Here is a 21,911-nt window from a genome sequence, read left to right as displayed (position 1 = left end):
GTGTGGTTTTGAAATAATGAGAACCATTTTGAAAAGTTGATAATTGTCTGCCTTTGTAGTGACAGCACAAGACAAATTCACAACTGACTTCACAAATCTTGGATTTATGTAATATACAGCAACAATATCATTTTCAAATGGAAACAGAACTATGATTTTCATCATTAAAGTGTAGGTCAAACCAGTTTTTTGCTTTGGGTAGAGTGGAGAAAGGTTAGAACCCTCTTAGGTTTTTACTGCTATTTGGTACGCCTTTAGGGGAGATTTCCCTAATTTGCTGTTCTGCTGACAACCTCTTTCCAGACAGCAAGTGAGGAAAGAAGAGGAAGTAGAGGAAACCTGGAATTTGTATTCATATTGTGTCCCTTTTGCAATTGTTATCCTCACTTCTGTCTGGTGAAACCGAAACACCAGGAACATTATTTCTAATGGAGCCCAGGATAGCAGTAAAGACCAGATGGGATTTAATCCTTCCCCACTCTATCCAAACCTAAAAATAAGTTTTTGGCTTGACATGCACTTTAAAAAATAGTGCTTGAGTGCCAGTGAAGTGACTACATCCATGTACAGTTTTCACTGAGTAGCTGGCAGGAGCATCTTGGAAGAATGATGTCTTCAGAGTCTGCTGCAGGAAGGAGGAAAGCATTTCCTCAGCCCCCCTCTCCCTTCATCACTACTGTGTTTCCCAGAAAATAAGACACTGTCTTATATTGTTTTTGGCTCAAAAAAACACACTGGGTCTTATTTTCGGGGTAGGTCTTACCATGCCATAATACTATACCATAATACTGGTAGAAGACTTACAAGACAGGAGTGAGTGGAAAAGTTAAGAATAGGGTGATCAGGGCAAACGGGTGCCGGACCTTTCCAAGAGCAATTTAGTAACCAATCACTGGCCAGAATGACCGAAGCGCACTTTCACTATCGATTCCTCATAGGCGAGTGCATTTGGTATCACTCCGCCTCTGACAGGAGCCAGCACTCCCTCTGCTGCCGCCTCGCTTCCTCTAGTGCTGGCTTCGTTGGCACCTCTGATTCCCTCCCATTTCTCCCACGGCTCTTCAAGTTCGCCCTTATGCCACCACCGGACCTGGGAATGGTCACAACTAAGTCTTATTTTCGTGGTAGGTCTTATATTTTCGCATTTCTCAAAAATAGTACTAGGCCTTTTTTTCGGGGTACGTCTTATTTTCTGGGAAACACGGTAGTTGGCACTGTTGTAAGATTGTAACTTTGTGGCAGTTCATAAGGTGAGATCAGCTAATGGCTTTACATGGTGGTTTCATCTATGTGCAAACTTCTTAGTTTAGGAGATTCCCTGGATGCTGTCGGCCTTCTGGCAAGAAAGGCCTTTGGAGCATCAGCATCAACCTGAAAAAATATATCCGAAGCTAGGTCCACATCAAGGAGTGAGTGAAAATAAGCAAAGTACCTGGTAGTCAAATTCACAAATTTAGAATGGAAATGCATGCAGGGTACATTGCCTGCCAACACTGGTCCTTTGTGTTTTGTCCATCCTAACATTGCCTGAATACACCAGGCCACCCTGCTGTGTAAAATCCTCTGGTTGACAGCAATTTGGCCTTCAGGGAACATCTAAACCCGAATCTGTTTTTTTGCAGGCTAGGGATTCCCAACTGTGCTATCAAAACGCTCTCTGTAGTGTATACCATTCATTCTCCAGTTCATATAAATGTGTTTTAAATATATATACCCTGAAAGCAACCGCTTATACCCCCTACTCCATTCATACTTCAACCAACAAGAAGCATTACATACAGGTATGGGAAAGACATGCTATGAAAAGATCATGTTAAGCAGAACTAAACTCTAAAACTAAAAAAAATTGCCTAGAGGTGGGGATTTTTGGCAGATGAGGCCTGCGTTGTCTCTTCTGCCAAAAACCTTCTTGCTCACTTCCCTAGAAAATGTTGTGTTCTTTCTGTACACTGTATGGCACATGCGCAGTACAATCATTCTCAGCATCTTACAACTGGGTGCTGAGGACAGTGTAACATTTGTTTGCCTGTGCAGAAGTTACATTATGGCCTCATTCACACGAGAAAAAGCCATCACGTACATCTCCATGCTGCGTGCACGGCCGTATCGGGCAGCTCCGGGGAAGAACAGCTGCTGCGTGTGATTAGTACGCAGCCTCTGCCCTTCTCTATGGGAGTACACGGCTGTACGCTCACCCCAAGTGCAGGTCCGTGCGTGTGCGGGTGTCCGTACTTGTACGCTGACAGGATGGATCCTGTCTGCGTCCGAGCCAGGACACCCGCACCTGTACGGACCTGCACTTGGGGTGAGCGTACAGACGCGTACTCCCATAGACAAGGACAGGGGCTGCGTACTAATCACACGCAGCACCTGTCCTTCTCGGGAGCTGCCCGATACGGCCGTGCACGCAGCATAGAGCTGTACGTGTCGGCTTTTTCTTGTGTGAATGAGACCTATTAGTGGCTGCCCCATGGCTAAAGAGGATGGATGGGAACCCGAAGGTAGCAGCAGATGAGATGGCGGCAAGGGACAGAGCCTGCATCACACAGCTGTAGAGGTAAATAGCTATATAGTTAGTCAGGTTAAAAAAAAAGACAAAGTCCACTGAGTTCAACAAGCAGAGAATAAAAAAGATGAATACATCTTATAAATAAACAAATAAACAAAACCTTATCAATAAACAAAACCTTATGCTCACAGTTGATCCAGAAGAAACCCCGTAGAATCTCTATAAAGCATGGTCCAATTTTGCTCCAATAGGGGGAAAATCCTTCCTGATCCCCTAAGGTAATTAGATATTCTCTGAATCAACAATCTCTGGTGTTATTTTTAAATAATAATATCCAGGTATATTCTGTGCATTTAGGAATGCATCCAGCTTTTTCTAAAACAATTAAGTGAGCTGGCTAGAACTAGTTTCCAAGATAGCCTAGTCTCTATTTTCATAGCTATTACTGTGAAGAATTCTTTCCGTATGTGGAGATTAAACCTCTTTTTTCTCCAAAAGCAATGAGTGCCCCCTTGTCCCTTGCAATGACCTTAAAGTGAACAACTTTGCACGAAGTTCAATATATGGGACATTTGTGTATTTATAGGAATCAAATACCCCCCTAAATTTTTTCTTCTCAAAGGACACAGCTCTGGAGAAGGGCACACTTGTAAGGTAAGTGTGCATTTCTCCATTTCTAACAGGGATTGGAGACTTATGTCTTTGTTTCTTTAAAGTGACACTAATCCCAGGAGTCAAGTCTTAAAAATACATTCAAGTACCTTAACTATTAACAAAAATGTATCTTATTTGTGTATCACTCGGCTGTAGATCCTCAAATCATCTCTGGATTGGTGCTAATACTGTCCTTCCTCCTGGAGGGTGGCTACTTTTGTTCCCCATGTTCCCTGTGTGTGTTGTAAAGTAGTCACCACTCCAAGCTCACACTGTGATGGACTATAATCTTACGTTTAGTTTACTAATTTGTATTAAGATTGTAGTCCATCACAAGAGCGAGCTTGGAGTCCAATGAGGGAAATAGTTCCCATTCCTCTGTGTTTATGATCATGCTCTTGGTACTGAAAATTGAGGGACGCTGGTAATTAGTAGAAGTGGTTATTCCCTGGCCTATAGTTTGTTTGTTAGTGTTCAATGCTCCTGTAGACGTCAGAATAACGTGAAGGTTTAAGACTTCCTGTGTCCCTCAATGGACTCCAAGAAAAGGATTATTTCTCCTCCATTGAGGTTCACAGGAAGGCTTAAACCTTCAGGTTATACTGCTGCCTACAGGAGGATTGGACACTAGCCAAACAAAGGAACTGTAGTACAAACATCCTATTGTTACACATATGATAATATTAAGACTGACTTGCAAGAAACTGGGGACCCGATAACTACTTCTAAATTTTTACATTATGCATGGAGATCGGGTGAGAGGAATAGAAAAACAGGTGACTCCCTTGATTTTAGGGAGACATGTCGAGGTTGCAGTGGTTGAGTATTTGAGGATTATCCTTCTAGAAACAGAGAAAAGAAATGAGGTAGACAAAAGAATAAAAAAAAACCTAGGCAGCAATATTACAAAATACATTTATAAGAACAGACATATGGATAGCCCCTCCGGGAACAGTGATCTGTGACTCTGCTGCCCTGCTGGAGCAGAATCACTCAAAGCTGACCCTTGTCTTACAAGTAAGAGGCCCAGACTGGCTGCGTTCCCATTCTCATTGACATCACATATGCGACTGGGAGAAGACGTGTGCTGATGTCTGCCAAAACTGCTTCTGTTCTTCACTGATACACGCAAATGTTTGTCAAGTAATGCTTTGGTACACACTCCAGGAAACATACACTGCTAACCCCATCTTCAGTCTGCAACTCCGATACCTAGTTATTACTGTGTGTGCATATTGTTATACAAACACAAAATACTATATTAGAAACTGGGAAATGATTTTGGTGTATTACTATTGTTTATTGTTTACTACTATTGTTTATTTTTTGGCTTTCATTATACCATTATTAGGACTTTGAGCTGTATTGAACCGATGTGCTTTTAAACTTGTGAATTACCCCTGTACTATGGGATTCAGAGGTGGCCTTCATCTCCCGACCCCATCAAATCATTGTTGTCCCTTTACTGTGACAGGGTGCCCCTTTGACCAATAGGTGGGTGGGGTAGCCAAGTGGCTGGTTTTGGGGCCCCTACCGCACTCATACAGTTGGTTAAAGGAATGCACAGGTATCTTCAAGTGTTTGCAATTTATGTTGTTTCTAACTAAATGCATTAAGTGTGATGACCGGTTTATTTTAAAAAGGACCCATATGGAGGCTGCCAGTGCCATCGCTGACCTCTACTTCTGAAATGCTAGTTGCTTGGTTGATATTCCTGGAACAAGTTTAAAGGGGTTACTCTGGGAAAATCAAAAACGTACCCTTCCATGGGGCTGCTCCCAGCTCTGCAAGGGTTAAGTGCTTATTTTGTCTAGGGGGCCCAGATTTTTTTACCTGATCCTCAGTCCCACCGGCTCCCTCTGGGTTGCTAGAAAGGTCCCTGTGGCCTCTTCTCCCCTGGGCTCCAGCAGTCTACGGACCAGTAATGTCATCACGTCTTAAGCAGGTCCATTGACTGAGACATGAGGATGTTGAGGAATATTCCATAAAAAGATTGGAGCGGGAGAGAGGTGAGTGATTACCACTACGGGACTGTGGATCAGGTGAATAAATCTGCTTTGATTCACATAGACAAAACAAGCACTTAACCCTTGAAGTGCGGTGGTAACTCCACTGTAAGGGTACGTTTTTTTTTCTTTACCTGGAGTACTTCTTTAAGGACAATGGCCGGTTTGCTTTAAAGGAAACCTGTACCCACATGGAGGCTACCATTGTTGGCCTCTACTTCTGCAATGCTGGTATGTTGTCATCCCTGGAACAAGTTTAAAGATAAAAAATATTCACATCACTTTGATTTTCCAATCTGCATGTTTGTTCCAGGTCAATCACTCAGAAAATATTAAAGTTGGAGACAGCCAGGCAACTGGTAATCTTAGTGGTCATATACCCGTTACAGATGACTGACCTGTATAATTAAATATTTCTGATGGTATTTTGTTTAAAATGCATTCTTCTAGTGCCTGTATGGAGAGGCATTCCTCACACTGCGTGTTTTCTCCACAGTAGACTCATGGCGTTGTGGAGAAAGACAGATGAACACTGGCGCCTTCCCTCCACGGCTCTTCTCTTCCCCAGAGGAAACCCGTCCATGTCACCAGCAAGCCTTCCACATAAGGAAGAGCATTTCTGTGGACAACCACCTTAGTTCTTGCCATTACCCAATGCAGCCACCCGATCCGCAAGGACAAAGAGTGAAGAGCAAACTGAGGAGGCAATTTGTAAGTACAACCTTTTTCTGCTTTCTGGTTGCAGTGAAGATCAGATACATAAGCAGCATGGAAATTGTTAAAAGGGGTCATCGATTGTCTTAAGGGTGACCACATATGAACCAATAATAGCATTTGATGTAACAGATTTAGTCATTGCTAATGACGATAGGCATAGTCTACCTTTTACACCATGTTTCATGTTATACCCATAGTTAGGGTACATACACCACACCTACAAACCAGAATCATGGGGTTTGTACATTCATTCTGTCTTTTCATTTTTAATCAGCCAGACTGTGCAGTCATCTATTTTCAGGGATTGCTGAACGTAAATACACTGTGGCAAAGGGACTTAGCAGTGTGCTAGCAGCAGGGTGGTGATGTCACTGCAATTGTAGTTCATTCAGCATTTCCTCTGTCTCCTTAATTCTGTACAGACCTGGGGCTGGGGGTAAACAATGCGAGAGCATGTGCTTTGCACCTTCACTGCACTAATCTCAGCGGCAATGCTCTGCAGGCTGAATTGCAAACATGTATTTAATGCACATTTTTTATTTTATCATTGTTGGTGCATTTGTTTTTGTTTTTTCCAAAAGGTGGACTATGCCTTAAAGCCTTTAATATATGGATGAAATGCAAAAGTGTGACCTGCCAAAGAATTTGTAATGCTTTGTGTAGATGGGCAAATGTAGCATGCTTCCAGGTACATTCTGTTCACATTTAGACTCAAGAATCAGTAGTGTTAAGCCAAGGAAGTAGTGGAGTGATTGTCCTCTTTAGTAGAGGTGTGTGTATCACAATAATGACTGGATGAAATGACAAATCCTTTGGCAGGTAAAACAGTAAACGTCTGTACTTAAACTGTGTTTTCAGCTGATTGTCCGGAGTTCCACATTAGCTAGACCAGCAAGTGAGTTCTTCTGAATGATAAAATGATTTGGTATCAGTCACACATTTTCGATCATCTTAGAAAATCTCTGTATGACTGGATCACTGAATAAAATCTTGCATTTGGTGATTCACAGGAAATTTTCCGCTCAAAATTTGAGTTAGAGTAATACCATTCAATGCAAGCAGGAAAATATAATTTGTGCTACGTACTAAATGATACATGGCTCTGCTAATATAAATGTAGAAATACGGTGTTCTTATATCCTCATTTGTTGTTACATTGATGCGATTTGTCTGGGGGATGACAGGACAGCATTTTAGAACTGTTTACAATTTATTTTAGCAGTAACATCAGGTAAAAATAATCGGGAGAGATAAAAGTCCTGATTTCCGGCATTGGTGGCTATAGGCACACAACCCTTGGCACCCAAAACAAAACCCTTGTGGTGGGATTACCCCATTTAAAAAGAAAATTCTTCTTCCTAACCCTGCTTAGACTACTGGAACAGTTTGCATATAAGTTTATTTGAGATGAATGTATTTCTACTTATCATGGGAAAGATGTGTAACCAGTGACCATAGAAGGAAAAGCCGTCTCTTGACCTTGGTAGCCTATAGTCATAGGCCTAGTGCTTAAAGATGAGATGTAAGGATACACTATTATTTGCTGCACCTGCTGTACTCCCATCCAGTCACTAACAATAGCAAGGCAGCTGTAACAGATACCAATGGTGGTGTCATGTCTCTGCCTCCTCTGTGTTCTTTGCCCTTCTCAAGACATGGGCTGTGATGATGCTGCACCTGGGTCTAGCAACATCACAGGCTGCTGTGGATCATTACAACATTTGCCCCATTGGAAGATTTGCTCTCAGCTCTTTATTTGGTAACTCACTTTATGTCTTGGTGACAATTGTCATCCAGACAAAAAGAATAGTGAGACTGCCCAGTGGAGACAAAGACAGCAATAAAAAGTTAACAGACAGTTTAACCTTTTGCTACACCCAAAACTAAAAACATGGGACCCCTCCCCCAATCCTAACCGATAGCATGTACCCACATACTGTATGTACCTAACCCATAACATAATCCTAAATCTAACCTGTAACTTAAAGTGACATTAAACCCTCAGATTTTTTAACATAAACCAATACTGTAATGTGTGCCTTACTGTAATCCATGGTTGTTTCCCTTCTCTTTGCTGCTCTTCCTTTTAAATCCTCATGTCTTCTCATACTTGGGGAGAACTTCCCTTTTCAGCTCAGGGCCTCTTCCTGTAGTGCTGGCTCAGGTTACAAGCCTATAGAAACTTATACACAGACACCGTGTATCCATTCCTGAGACAAGGCAGTCTGTTGCAAAACAGAAGTTCTGCCCAGCATGAGAACAGATACAGATTTAAAAGGAAGAGCAGCAAAGAGAAGGGAAACAACCATGAATTACAGTAAGGCACACATTACAGTATTGTTTTATGTTAAAAAATCTGAGGGTTTAATGTCACTTTAAACCCATCCCTAAACTTAACCTATAACATGAACACAACTCTAAACCTAACCCATAATGTAATGTCACCATTAAATCTAATCAATAGCATGAACCTAAACACAACCCATAACATGAACCCATCCCTAAACACAAATTAAAACATGAACCCATCCCTAAACACAAATTAAAACATGAACCCATCCCTAAACCGAACCCCTAACATAAACCCACCCATAAACCTAAGCCATAACATGAACCCACCCCACATAGCCCATAATGTGAACCCACACCTAAACCTAATCCATAACATGAACCCACCCCTAAACATAACACATAGAATGAACCCACCCCTAAACATAACACATAAAATGAACCCACCCCTAAACATAACCAATAACATGAACCCACTCCTAAACATAACCCATAGAATGAACCCACCCTTAAACATAACCAATACCATGAACTCACTCCTAAATATAACTCATAGAATGAACTCACCCCTAAAAACAACCAATAACATGAACTCACTACTAAATCTAACCCATCAGCTCTCTAAAGAACAGATGTTTTTTTAGCAAAGAAGTTAGGGTTAGCTTGATAAAAGACATGAAATGGAGCCTAAAGCTACAACTACTGACTGAAAATTGTAAATACTATACGAGCATCCTGAAATTTTATTTTTAGTCCTAAGAATAATAGAGAAAATATAATAAGCAATGTGCATTCCCTTTAATGTTCAGTACTGAGAGACCAGCACTTTACATGAAGCTGTTGAATTTCAAAAGCATTTGCAGACATTAGAAAGGAAAAGCGAGGGCACTGGTAAGAGGGCCCTGCTCATTAGTCTCATACCTGCATTGACTCTTTGGGTTAGTGGCCTTGTAAATATGTGGAATTTCACTCCTGTTTCTCTTTAACAGATTACAGATCTGAGAACAGAGAAAAGTCAAATGGTTTTCCTAACACATTGATCTCTTTACAGTTGTGCCTTGCTAGCAGAATGCTAATTAAATTCTTGCACAGTTTTCATGCCCCCATAGCAACCAAGTGCTGGGTGTAACTGATGATGCTTATTGTTGATGCAATCCACATTATGGTGTGATGTAAAACTCAGATGGTGTATCGGGCTGCTTCTTTCTTTCATTTATCTATTTAATTCTATTTCGGTACAGTAAAGTGGAACTTTAATACACCAGCCTTCTTGCATTTCCCCATTTAATACCCCACATGCTCAGGGCCCTTTGGGCATCCTGCTGCTCTATCCCCTCCAGAATCATGACACCCTTTGTACAAGCTCTGTCCTTCGTGTCATTTGATTATTTCATGAGGTCGGCATGAGGCCTGCCTCATATACAGAGCTATTTTCAGCTGTACAAAGCACTAAAAAGGAGAAAGGAGATATAGCTTCATTTTTCCTGAGCTATAAGGAACCTTTTGACTTCTCTCAACATCCCCTGCAGCCCCTGTAGTTCTCTTTTTGAATGTGACCACAAATGTCCAGGGTCATCACAATTTGTAAAGTTCGAGGCTTGGTGTCCCCTCACTGGTGCGCTGTAGGCCCCGCCTTAGGCGTTTCATGCTAAAAATACAGTCCAGTCCAAGCTGTTGCAATCTGAAGTAAGCTATTAGGGGCAGTCACAGGGGCAGTCACAGGGGCAGAGAGAACAGGTGGCTGGTCCTCATTTTTACCACCAATCCGTTTACCACCAAATCACCACAGCCATGGCATGTGTACAAGCCTGAGTGGCGCAAATCCCCCCAGCCATGGCAGGGGTACAAGCCTGAGTGGCGGCCACTCAGGCTTGTACACATGCCATGGCTGTGATGCTTTGCATAACAGTTGCAGCAAATCGTATACAGCATGTTGTGCTTTCTTTCCATTGCAGTAAAGGGTACCGCACCCCAACCACTTGGCACACGTTTGTGGTCTGGTATTGCAATGCAAAACCTCATTTGGGATACAAAAACAAAAAAAAACAGGTATTCAGGAGGTGGCAGTATTGTCTCCTGAATGTCTTTAAACCGGCTGTCAACTGCCCTCTGAAAGTGATCCACCATGGATTGCTTTTCAGAGGGCAGTACAATCTGCTGCCCGTGTGAACCTAGCTTAAGTTTCCATCTGCTCACCTAACACTAATTCAGGTTTGCCTTTTCTGTGGGTGCTAAACTGAGCCACAACTAGTGGGAGGTCACATGGCTGCTGTCAACCAATCAATGACCCTGCCTGAGTATGCTTATAGCTCCGTTCTAGTACATGCGGCCTGGAGAGGTGGTAGATGGTGGGATGAAAAAGTTTAACAGTCTATTACAGGATAGGGCAATATAGGGGATGTAAAATGGAGGAAATGCAGGAAGACTTCAAGGGCCACCTATAGTATTAGTCTGTTTAGCCATTTTAACTCCTTTACACAATGTGGTTGAATAATTTAAAAATAGGGCATGCATTATACGTATACTTCAGCAGTGGTTTCAGCCAATCAATGCACATTAGTTGGGATCCTAGGGGACTCCACTGGGACATAATTATTGACCTCAAAACTAACATAAGTAGTTGCTGCCACTGCAGTATCCCTGTACTCCAGCCATTTTTTTTAACCTTAGTCCTAGTTCACACCAGTTGCGGTGGCCTTGGATTTTCCACACTGGATCAACGGTACTCATCTCAAGGACACAAGATAACAATTGTTTTCTATGTGCCCTGTTCACACCACAGGCTGCTAAACATAAACACCACTGGGGCAGGGGCAGCTGAGTTTCTGTGTCACTGCTGGGAGGGAAAGCTGAGCAGAGGAAAGAATAACTTTGAAGCACTCTGGTGCTTCTCATTGGAATTCTGAGGATGAATTACTCCACTGTGGCTGCAGCTACAGAGGTCAGTGAGGGGGGAGGGATAGCCTGTGTAGAGGTAGGCCAATGAGGAGGGAGTTACAATAGTCAAGACGAGAGATAACAAGGGAGTGGATGCGTAATTTAGCGGTTTCATTGGTGAGGAAGGGGCATATTTTGGAGATGTTACGAAGGTGAAGGCGGCAGGATTTGGATAGTGATTGGATGTGGGGAAGAAAGGTGAGGTAAGATTCAACGATCACACCTTAGCATGGGGATAGGGATAGATAGCAATCTCAATTGAAAAGTTGGGGGAAAGTGCACCGGGGGAGGAAATATCATGAGCTCAGTTTTTGAAAGGTTGAGCTTTAAGAAGTGTTGTAGCATCCAGACTGATATGTCAATTAGTACATTTGTGACACACAAGGACACTGAGGCGGTGAGTTGTGGAGTGGAGAGATATATTTGAGTGTCATCGGCATTGAGATATTGGAAGCCATTTGAGGTTATCAACTGACCAAGGGAGGAGGTGCAGATACAGAAGAGAAGGGGTCCAAAGACAGAGCCTTGTGAGACCCCTATGGAGAGAGTATATCAACCTATGCACCCTTTACTTCAGCGTTGCTTCTGGTAATAGCCAGCTTATGCTACAGCTAGACGTAGTTGAAGGTAGTCAGTTGATTTTTCTCACAAGCAGACGGCTCTTTAAAGTTTAATATGTGCACCTAGTGTTTTGTATGATAGCTGTAACGTAATCCTGACATTGATATCCTCTTATCACTCAGTTTCCTCCCTCATTACCAGCCCTAGTAGTGTAATGAGGATCTCCTGTTACGTTTCTATGAAATCTAAAACCCCATTTCTTTTTACAAAGAATATACTGATAAGCAGGTATCCCTTAGCAGCTTTTGGGATAATGATTTGAACTCCATCTGAGGCATCAGAAAGGTCTGGTACTTCCAGTTTTAGTCTGCCGCTTCTGTGGAAGTGACTTCCTTAGACACGTTCTTACAAAACACAGATACAGCGAAGATCCCCGACTCTTTTAAGACTACCGGCCTCCACTCGTCCAACCAGATGACAGATCTTAACGAGAATCTTCCTTGATCCCCGTAGTTGGCCCGTGTCAATCTATCTAATCTGCCTGCCTGCACTGAGGAGATGTTTTTCAAGGTGTGATCAGGATGGGTTACCCTCCACTTTTATGAGAAGCGTTGGAGACTTTACAGATAGTAAAACCACCCATCGCTTTCAACTTTCTCCATAAAATTTAAAGAACAATTTGCTTCCGGGGTATAATCGCTTCAGCAAATACAGCTCAGTGCTTGCTAGGTGGCAATGGGGGCGTTTGGACCGTAAGGTCCAGGTCGGCGCTGAGACGATAGATATGTGGAATGTTCAGAAGGGGAAATCTGTGTTTTGCGGTAAGAATATTTGCGTATTTTGACTTTCTTTGAATGATTCCCTTGCGGTGTTATTTTTAGATGACGGTATTGTAAGAGGCTTTGATGAAGACTCTTCAAATGTCATTTAACAGTTTTAAAACTATCAGGACATTTATTGTTTGTTGCTTTATGGAAAGCCGTATTATAACCAAGGGGAGCACACTGTCTCGGTGGTCAACACAGGTGGTCAACTCGGTTGATCGCTGTCTCCTCAGGTCAGAGATATTACTCCAAGCATACACATTGGTATACAGTGGTAGCACTTCGGCCTCACAGCACTGGGGGGCCCCGGTTCGAATCCTGGTCAGGACACTATTTGCATGGAGTTTGCATGTCCTCCCTGTGGTTGTGTGGGTTTCCTCTGGGCACTCCAGTTTGCTCCCAAACTCTAAAGACATGCTGGAAGGTTAAGTGGCTCCTGTCTAAGTTGGCCCTTGTATGTATGTGAGATAGGGATCTTAGATTGTAAGCTCCTTGATGACAGGGACTGATGTGAATGCGTAATATGTAAAGTGCTGCGTAAATTGTTGGCGCTCTATAAATACCTGTAATAAATAATAATATGAATGTACAGAATGAGTAATTAGTGCATTGTTAGGATTTAGTTAAGGGGTTGGGCAACTAGGGATGGGCAACTTTGGCACTCCAGCTGCGGTGAAACTACAAATTCCGTCATGCCTGTGGCTGTCAGAGTCTTGCAATGCCTCATGGTACTTGTAGTTCCACAACAGCTGAAGTGCCAAGGTTGCCTAGTCCTGGGATAAACCAAGGAGTTAAAGGGTTAAGGTTAGGTGCCAGAGTTAATGTTAGCGTTAGGATTTAAGCCTCATTCACACATACGTACACTGTACGTCGTCAGTCACGAAGGGGTTAAAGGAGAACTATGAGGTGAGTGATTTGCACTCATCCTCATAGTTCGAGCCGACGTGTGAAAATGACACTGTCACAGGTCAGCTCAATCGATCGGGAAGTGAGCGAACACATACCGTCGCTCGCTCACTTCTCGATCACCTCTTTGCAGAGAGCCGTGACTGTCGCTCACGGCTCCCCGGGGGGATTCCCCCCTCCTCTCTCCGATCCTCCAGCGCTGACTGGAGGAACGGATGGAGGAGGGGCGGGTACAGTTGGCTCTGCCTCTAGATAGGCAGAGCCAGCTGTCAATCACGCAGCTGGGTGGATCTCGAAAGCATTGTCGGGATCCATCCAGGCTGCGGCAGTCTCAGTATACCACGAGCTGTAGCTTGCGATAGTCTGAGCTTTGGGTTAGTATATGTCCCCCCATGAACTTTAAGAGAACAATGGGGAAAAACACTTACCCCATAGTTCTCTTTTAAGTTCCGGCTGCGGATTCTAGCATCAGGAATCATAGTTGGTTCTGGACAGCTGGGGCCCCTCAAACAAAAAATATAAAGAGGTTTTCACATTAATGAATCTGAGGTAAAATATTGCATAGGGATACTAGATGGTCATCCCAAAAAACAGAATTGAAATATACAGAAAGATAATCAAACAAAAACCTTTCATGCAAAAATCGAATTCCAAATATCGCAAATACAAAATCGGCTTCCTGTTGTGGCCCCTCAGCCTGTACAAAGCAATGACAGGTTGACAGCCCCCGCAACTGTCCTCCTATTTGTGGCTGTAATCACACATAGAGGGATTAGAGACAGATGATTAGCCCTTGATGCAAGCTGCTGCCTACAGGGGTATTTATTTCCTACGCTCCTCAACTCCATCTAGTGGCCGTCATGCCGTATTTTCCTGATATTACATTCGAACTTGAAGGAAAATATACTAATAACATTCGTTTTTGCATCAATTCACCCAGAATAAATGTACATGCACTTTGGCAGGACAAACGGGTCTGTGAATTGTTTATAAATATACCCCTAAGGGTTACGGTTATAGCGGGAATTAGGTTTAGTGTCAAGTTAAGATTGAAATACTGGGTAGGAGTTGAGGCAATATCTTTGAGTTTAGGTAAAGTTCTAATGGTTAGTTTTGGGGTAGTTTTAAAAAATAGGGTTAGGTTAGAATTTTCACTTATTCTGGCATTGAGAGCTGATAGATACTAGCCAGAGATGTCATTACTATGAACCAATCTACCGCATGTTTGGAGTTATTATTGTGATGTTTACCTTAAAGTGGCAATTTTTACATGCTTGCTGTACCATATTTCCATTACTGTATCACATACTGTATACGTATTTGTGGATTCTTTCTTTAGTGGTGCTCTATGTTCTATTGTGTTTAATAGGGGAGCACCGATACCGGTGATCGGTACCGAGATATTTTTTTCTCGGTACTTGCCGATACCGAATACCGATACCAGAAGTCCCATTAAGGAAGCCAGGAAGCCGACCCCATGCTCCCTTGTCACCATTTGACGAGGAATCATGGAGCCGGCTTTCTGGCCAATCAGGGCCACATCAGGCTGCCACCCTGGAGCAACACGGAGTATATAGCTTCATATTGTTTTGCATTGCTGTATTATGTATTGCTGGGATTTGTAGTCCTCTATAGCCGGTCTCCTTACTCTCTCCCCTGGCTGTCTCTCCTTGCTCCCTCCTATATTCTCCAAAAAAAAAGAAAAGTCGCCGTGTGCGGCGCTAGAGTGTTCAGGTTTCACTTGAAGAAAAAGTGGCAAGCCTACCTCTGTCCCCTGCTTGTATTTTTTGGGTGCAGCTTCTAAAGGAAATCTCTACAAAGTGAGGCTAATTTCCGTCTTAGGCACCTTTCCCTATTCATCCTCATTTCCTGTTTTGGTGACAACTGTAAAATGTTGGATTTCCCTTTATTATTGAGAGTGAATTTTCCTAGTGGGCCACAGACAGTAATACATACCTGTCAGGGGGTTCCCTACTCTAAGAAAAAAAGTTTGGGCTAATTGCACCCTTTAGTTTTTGGAGTCTTGGGGTTGTCGAGCCTACTTTTTATTGCTTTAATTGGGAAACAGTGGCTCAGTGGTTACCACTTCGACATTGAAGCATTGGTGTACTCGGTTCAAATCCTGGTCAGGCCACTGTCTGCATAGCGATTGCATGCTCTCCCTTTGCTTGCATCAGCTTCCTCCCACCCCTCAAAGACATGCTGGTAGGCTGATTGGCTCTAGTACAGGGGTCACTTGAGTAACAATCGCCATAGTGACCCAGTCAGCCGCTATGGGACCCAGGGCACAGGGGGGCCCGGCCAGGACATCCCCCTGATGCCGTGAGGGCTGCCTGGGTCGCTATGCATCTCAGGCTGCTGGCTGTCACTGGTGGGTGTGAGGAGGAACGTGTCACTGTTAGATCACTGACAACCTGTCAGTGATCTTTGCAGTGGCGCGTTTCTCATCACAGCTGCTGCTGAGTCAGTGACAGCCAGCAGCTGTGGAGGAGGGATGCTGGGCCCGGCGTCAGAATCAGAGGAGGAGGCGGGCCTGACGATGGAAAAGGAGGTGGGTCCAGGGGGATGGAAGAGGAGGCGTGGCCCAGCGACAGAAGAGGAGGGGGGGCCTGGCGACAGAGGAGGGGGGGGGGGCCTGCCAGCGACCATGGAGGCGGAGAGCGGATCGGGGCCGACAGGTAAGGGGTGTGACCAGCCCACCTGAGACCCTGCAGAGCTCACCATAGAGTGTCTATGGTGGGCTTTGCAGGGTCACTCAAGTGGGCTGTTTGGGATATCAGGTGGGCTCTGCAAGGGGCATAACTAGAAATCACAGGGCCCCCATACAACATTTTGCTATGGGGCCCTGTGATTTCTAGTTACGCCCCTGACAGGGGTGGGCAACTCCGGCCCTCCAGGTGTGCTTTAAAAACAAATCCCAACATGCCTCTGCGTCTGGGAGTCATGCCTGTAACTGTCAGTCTTGCAATGCCTCATGGAACTTGTAGTTCCACAACAGCTGGAGGGTCAGAGTTGCCCACCTCTGCTCTAGTATGTCAGATAGGGACCTTAGACTGTAAGCTCCTCGGGGGCGGGGACTGATGTGAATGAAGAGTATGTAAACGGATGACACAATATAAGTACCCGTAATAAATAAAAACGACCATTTTCTCTTCTCAAAATGGCAAACTGACAATTGATTCCTGAAATGGGCAATTGGTTCTTGGCGCCCCATATTGGTCGAGGTGGCGGAGCTCAGACATAACATAACGAAGGCATTTTGCTCTCCGGATAATATTAGTAACATTGTTTTATTGTGAACATTGTTCCAGTCGATTTATTTTTATCAACCGAATCCAGTGTGTGTTTCTAGGTCTGCTTTTAATTTGATATGCCTAAACAGAATTGTATGTTTCACGCTACCATTTACTGTTGCTTAGCAACCTATTTGCTGTATGTACATTAGGGTGGCAGAATTTCAGACCTAGAGTGTGAGCGGCTGCAAGCATAAAATTTTACTTCATTACACTGTGTAGAACGGAATAAAAATAAGAGCCGTAAGGTTCGGGCACATACGTGTACAGTGATTGCTGCAACCCAGAATTAGACTTCTTGTTTCTTCTATATTTGAAGGAGAACTATGGGGTTAGGGCTTTTCCCCATAGTTCTCCTGAGGGTCACGGGAGAACACAAACTAGCGTTCTCCTGTCACCCAAAGCTCAGTAGCTTGCGGTATACTGAGACGCCGCAGCCGGGACGGATCCCGAGATTACTGTCTGGGGATTGACAGCTGGCTCCTTATGAACAAAGTGCCACCTTATTTATTAAACTAAGCGATCTTTCACTTTGCAAAGTGAACGTTGACTTTGCCAAATGAACAATGTCTATTCCCTTAGTAAATCCACCCTGTTGCCTGTAACATTGAGGTCAGTCTACTGTTAGCTTGCAGCCTCTGTTGTCAGTGCTCCCTCTAGTGGTCAGATGTGGCATTGCACCAATTTCAGACACGCATATGAACAGAGCAGTAAGTGTACCTGTCACAGGTTGTCACAGGTATGATGGAACATTCAATAAACATATGAACATTTATCTGTTACTAGGGATGCAACGATACCAGTTATTTGGGCGAGTACTCGTATTCGCCCAAATGCTACGATACCGGAACTTCCGGTCAGAGGGAGATCTCCCTCTCACCGCAAGTGCCGAGCGAGCATGGAGTCGACATCCTTTCCAATCAGGTAGTTGGGCAGTGGGTTATGACCCATCTCCTTTAACCCCCCACAGCCCCCCTTAACAATACAAAGAAGGAGCCACAAGTAGAAATGTTAACCCTTAAGAGGCCAAGTATAAACCCTAACCTAAGTAAGAGCAAGAAACATTTTTTTATAGCTTATGCTATGTGAATGGTAACATTTGACAAATATAAAATGGGTTTTATAACAATTTGGCTGTGAAAGTGGAAATACACTTAAAGAGTACATCCCTCATTTTGTATAATTTACATTATAACTGGTTCCTGCTCCTACTGGTCCAGCATTACCACATATCTCAGCTGCCATTTTTCATCGGACAGGTGCCCGTTTCCCATTGCCTCTTGAGAAACGAGCCCTCTATGCGCCCCGTCCATTTTATTACCAGCGTCCTTGTGTTTGATCCTGTGTATGTCACTTTATTTGCCATTCCTCTGCATTTCTCTCCCAGCCAGTGGTGGTTACATATCCTCGGCTATACAGAGAGTATTCATTGCCTTTCTTTGTTGGTCCCCAGAAAGCATTCTATTGTGCTGTGTCCTTTGCTACCGCTCATAAATACTTGATAAGGTCAAATCTTTATTATCTGTTACTTGGACATTTAACCAAACTGTAGCTGTTGTGGAAATAGTTACATTGGAGCAATGTAAGGCGATGTTACAGTCACTTTAATTTCTAGTGATCTTTGTGCTCCTGTGTACATAGGAGAAAGTGTGCTGTTTATAGATAGCAGGCAGGCCCAGCAGGGAAAATGTCACCCGCTATTTTCTATATTAAGAATTGAGCTTGACTGTGGCTGCATTCCCTCTTTTTGGGATAATCTATGTTTGGATTCTGGGATAAACCGATTGAAAAGTCTGATTCCCCCGATCTGTCCCTTTAAGAATGTAGCTCTACAGCAGGGGTAGGCAACCTCGGCGCAACAGATGGGACTACAAGTACAAAAATGTTGGCCGCTGAAACATTTCAGTCGAAAGCGGTACTATGGGCAAAATGCCAATAGTACCAAAACAGCCAAAAATGTGTCTGTGTCCCATCTGATCCCCACTGCTCTCCCCCACCTGTGTCAGCAGAGGCAGCTGGGATTGGAGGGGACATGGAGCCAATCCAGCTGCCAACGCCCAAGAGAAGCTGTCAGAAGGCTGAGCGGGTGGTGTTGGAGGAGAGTCGGCCTCCTGTGACATGCAGAGCAGTCAGGATGGAGAGTGGACAAGAAACACTCAGCAATCAGTACTGATCACTGAGTGTTTGTAAAAATCTGAGGACTTAGTAGCTTACTGTGTCCCCAGTTACGAATAAACAGGAAGTGCTCTACATCACTTCCTGTTCATTCTTGATTGTGGACATAGTAACTGATACTATCTCCTCAGTTTAGGAATAGACAGGAACACTCAGTATAGAGGCTTCCTGTGCATTCGTAACAGGGGCTGCAGCAAAAAGAGATTGAGGACTCAATCTCTTTTTCTATTTTAAAAGGGAAATATCAAGGGTCTGTTTAGACTAATTCTCTATAACTAATAAAACTGATATAAAAGCAGTTTAAAAAAAAATATAAGCTTCAATATCAATAAATAAAATTGCCCCCAAAGCATTGTGGTTTCCTTTAAAGGAGAACTATGAGGGGAGTGCTTTTCACTCACCTCATAGTTCTAGCCGACCTGTGACAATGAGACTGTCACAGGTCGGCTCAGTAGATCGGGAGGTGAGCGAACACATATCGGCGTTCGCTCACCTCTCGATCCTGTCACGGCTCTCTGCCGTGACAGGGGAGGGGCTGGATTCTCCTCTCCCCGCTCCGATCTGCCAGCGCTGACTGGCGGAACGGACGGGGCGGGTACAGCTGGCTCTGCCTATCTAGAGGCAGAGCAGCTGGGCGTATCCAGACATAATTGTCGGGATCCGCTTCAGCTGCGGCGTCTCAGTATACCGCGAGCTGTAGCTTGCGGTATACTGAGCTTAGGGTGACGGGAGGACGCTAATTTGTGTCCTCCCGTTAGCCTAAGGAGAACTATGGGGAAAAGCCTTAACCCCATAGTTCTCCTTTAAGAATATTGGATTCTGTCAAATCGTACAGGTAACAGGTTCTAACCACAAAAATAGCAGCTTAAATAAACCTGGGTATTCTCAGCAATATAACACATTGTGCCCCCGGGGCAGTTCATTTTATCTTGCTGGAGATAGGAAAACTAATTTTTATTACAGGCAACGCAGAGATTGAGTTTCCCTGCACTTATGATATGAGTAACAGAAGCGGCAGGTTTCACAATCCACACTGTGCGCTGTGAAACACACGCTGCCACATATAGCCTCATTCAGATAGGAAATGCCATTATTCTTAAAGCGGACCTGCATTTTAAGTTCATGCATGCTAGATAATGTGTAACACTTACAGATATTTATTAACTCTTACAGTACTCCCCTAACATTCCTGTCACCTGGCAGTATTTTTATTCAAGCATTATCCAGGGTCAGCATCTGCTTCCCAGACTGAGATACTGACTCGGGGTTATTCACTAAAGAGTCGAAGGATCCAGCTGTATCTTCGGCCGCCGGAGCCCTTCGGTTCAGTCGAACCGAAAGGCTTCTGTACGGGCTATTCACAATAGCCCGTACAGCAGGCAAAGGTGGCCGTTCAGCTCAGCCGAGCCGAAGACATATGCTTTGGCTCAGCTGAGCCGAAGTGACACCCGAAGCGCGGAGAACAGTTGGCCAAAGCTGACCAATCTCCACGCAAATGACCGCCGGGCAGAGCCAGCAGTGATCTCACGGCTCGCTCTATTACTAGTTGTAATGACTGATCAGCGTCCGCCAAATGACCTGGGGATGTTGATCTGTCATTAAAACAGTAACAACTGAGGGGAGCTCTGCCCAGTTGCTATGCATTGGCCGGAACCTGCTAGAAGACTCTAGCAGGTGCCAGCCAATAGGAAACAGTTGGGCGGAGCTAGCTGTCACTCAGGGGGTTAAGGTCTGGAACTCACTTCCGCAGGAAGTGATTTCAGCTAAGAGTGTGGAATCATTCAAGAAACTCTTGGACGAGTTCCTTGGAGACCGTAACATACAGGGGTACAGGCACTCCTAAGAGCAAAGTCACACATGGACTCATACACACGCACACACCTGCTCAAACATAAATGCATACACGCAGTGGGTTGGACTTGATGGACTTATGTCTTTATTCAACCTCAAATACTATGTAACTATGTAATTCACTAAAGAGCCGAAGGATCCAGCCATAGTTTCGGCTGACCCTTCGGCTCTCTTCAGCCGCTGGAGCCCTTCTCTGTCACCGCTAGCTCCGCCCTACTTGTTTATTTATTTTTCTTTTCTTAAAAATATATATATTTTTTTAATTTTCCTATTTAAATGTTTACTCTTTTTTAACCATTAATTTCACTTATTTTCTATTCTGCTCGGTACCTCGGAGATACCGAGCAGAATAGCCGAGCCGAATACCACTCTAATCTGTGTTCACAAATGTCTGACAAAGATCAGCCCCTGTTGCTGTTACAATGTTGCAGTCTGGTGACTGAGGAGATGCTTCCTCCTGCCGGTAGCAAACTAATGACATCATTGTTGCCTTGACAAAGCCATGTGACCTGTGCTCAACGGCTGTTTTTTAATCTGGCCATACACTGGCTGTTTTTTTCCAATGAGTGGATGGGGGAATCCCCACCGGGGGCCATTGTATTCTGACAGTGGCAGGGGTGCCATTGTCAGAATACCTGAAAGGTGACTGCAGCTGATTGGCTGCATTCACTGTTCGGTCGAGCTTTTTAGACCGGCTCCGTCGACAAATTGAAAAACCAATCTTCTACGTTTCTGCGTTTAGGTGGTAAATCAAAGGACTAAATAGATTTGTTATTCTCCCAGTATGCATCTTGAAGAAGAACTCAGGATTGATAAAAATGAACCCTTGTAGTGGGACTTCCCCTGCACTGCAAGGGTTAACTGCTTCTTTTTCTCAAGTAGCTAAAATAAAGAAGATATACTCATCCAATCCTTGGCTGCTAGACTGGTCCCCGCAGCCTCTTCTTCCCCGGGCCCCAGGGGTTTAAGTAGCCATGACGTCATCATGTCTAATGAAGGTCTATTAGACGCAAAGATGCCGAGGGATGTACCATAGCCGGAGAGGAGGGGGTGAGAGGTAAGTGGTCACTGCCACACAACTGAGGATCAGGTGAGTATTTCTTCCTCATTTTGCCCTTTGAAAAAAGAAGCAGTTAACCTCGCAGTGTGTGTGTGTATGGGGGGGGGGGGGGGGCCCCCCCGCCGGGGG

The 21,911-nt window shown here is 44.2% G+C and overlaps 1 protein-coding gene across 1 annotated transcript in view; it reads left to right on the top strand.

The window, feature by feature from the left end:
* Nucleotides 1–21,911, top strand: part of LOC108783703 — a gene marked incomplete at its 3' end in the record, with an annotated part of 149,993 nt that overhangs the window by 28,114 nt on the left and 99,968 nt on the right. Inside the window, exon 4 of the mRNA XM_018552332.1 lies at nucleotides 5,666–5,880. Within this exon, the coding sequence (XP_018407834.1) occupies nucleotides 5,666–5,880 (215 nt within the window). The remainder of the gene's footprint in view (nucleotides 1–5,665; nucleotides 5,881–21,911) is intronic.

The sequence above is a fragment of the Nanorana parkeri genome, unplaced genomic scaffold (genome assembly GCF_000935625.1).
Source record: "Nanorana parkeri isolate BGI_ZX_2015 unplaced genomic scaffold, ASM93562v1 scaffold85, whole genome shotgun sequence".
Lineage (NCBI taxonomy): Eukaryota > Metazoa > Chordata > Amphibia > Anura > Dicroglossidae > Nanorana > Nanorana parkeri.
Note: the sequence above shows the minus strand (reverse complement) of the source record. Positions and strands in the feature narration are given on the sequence as shown.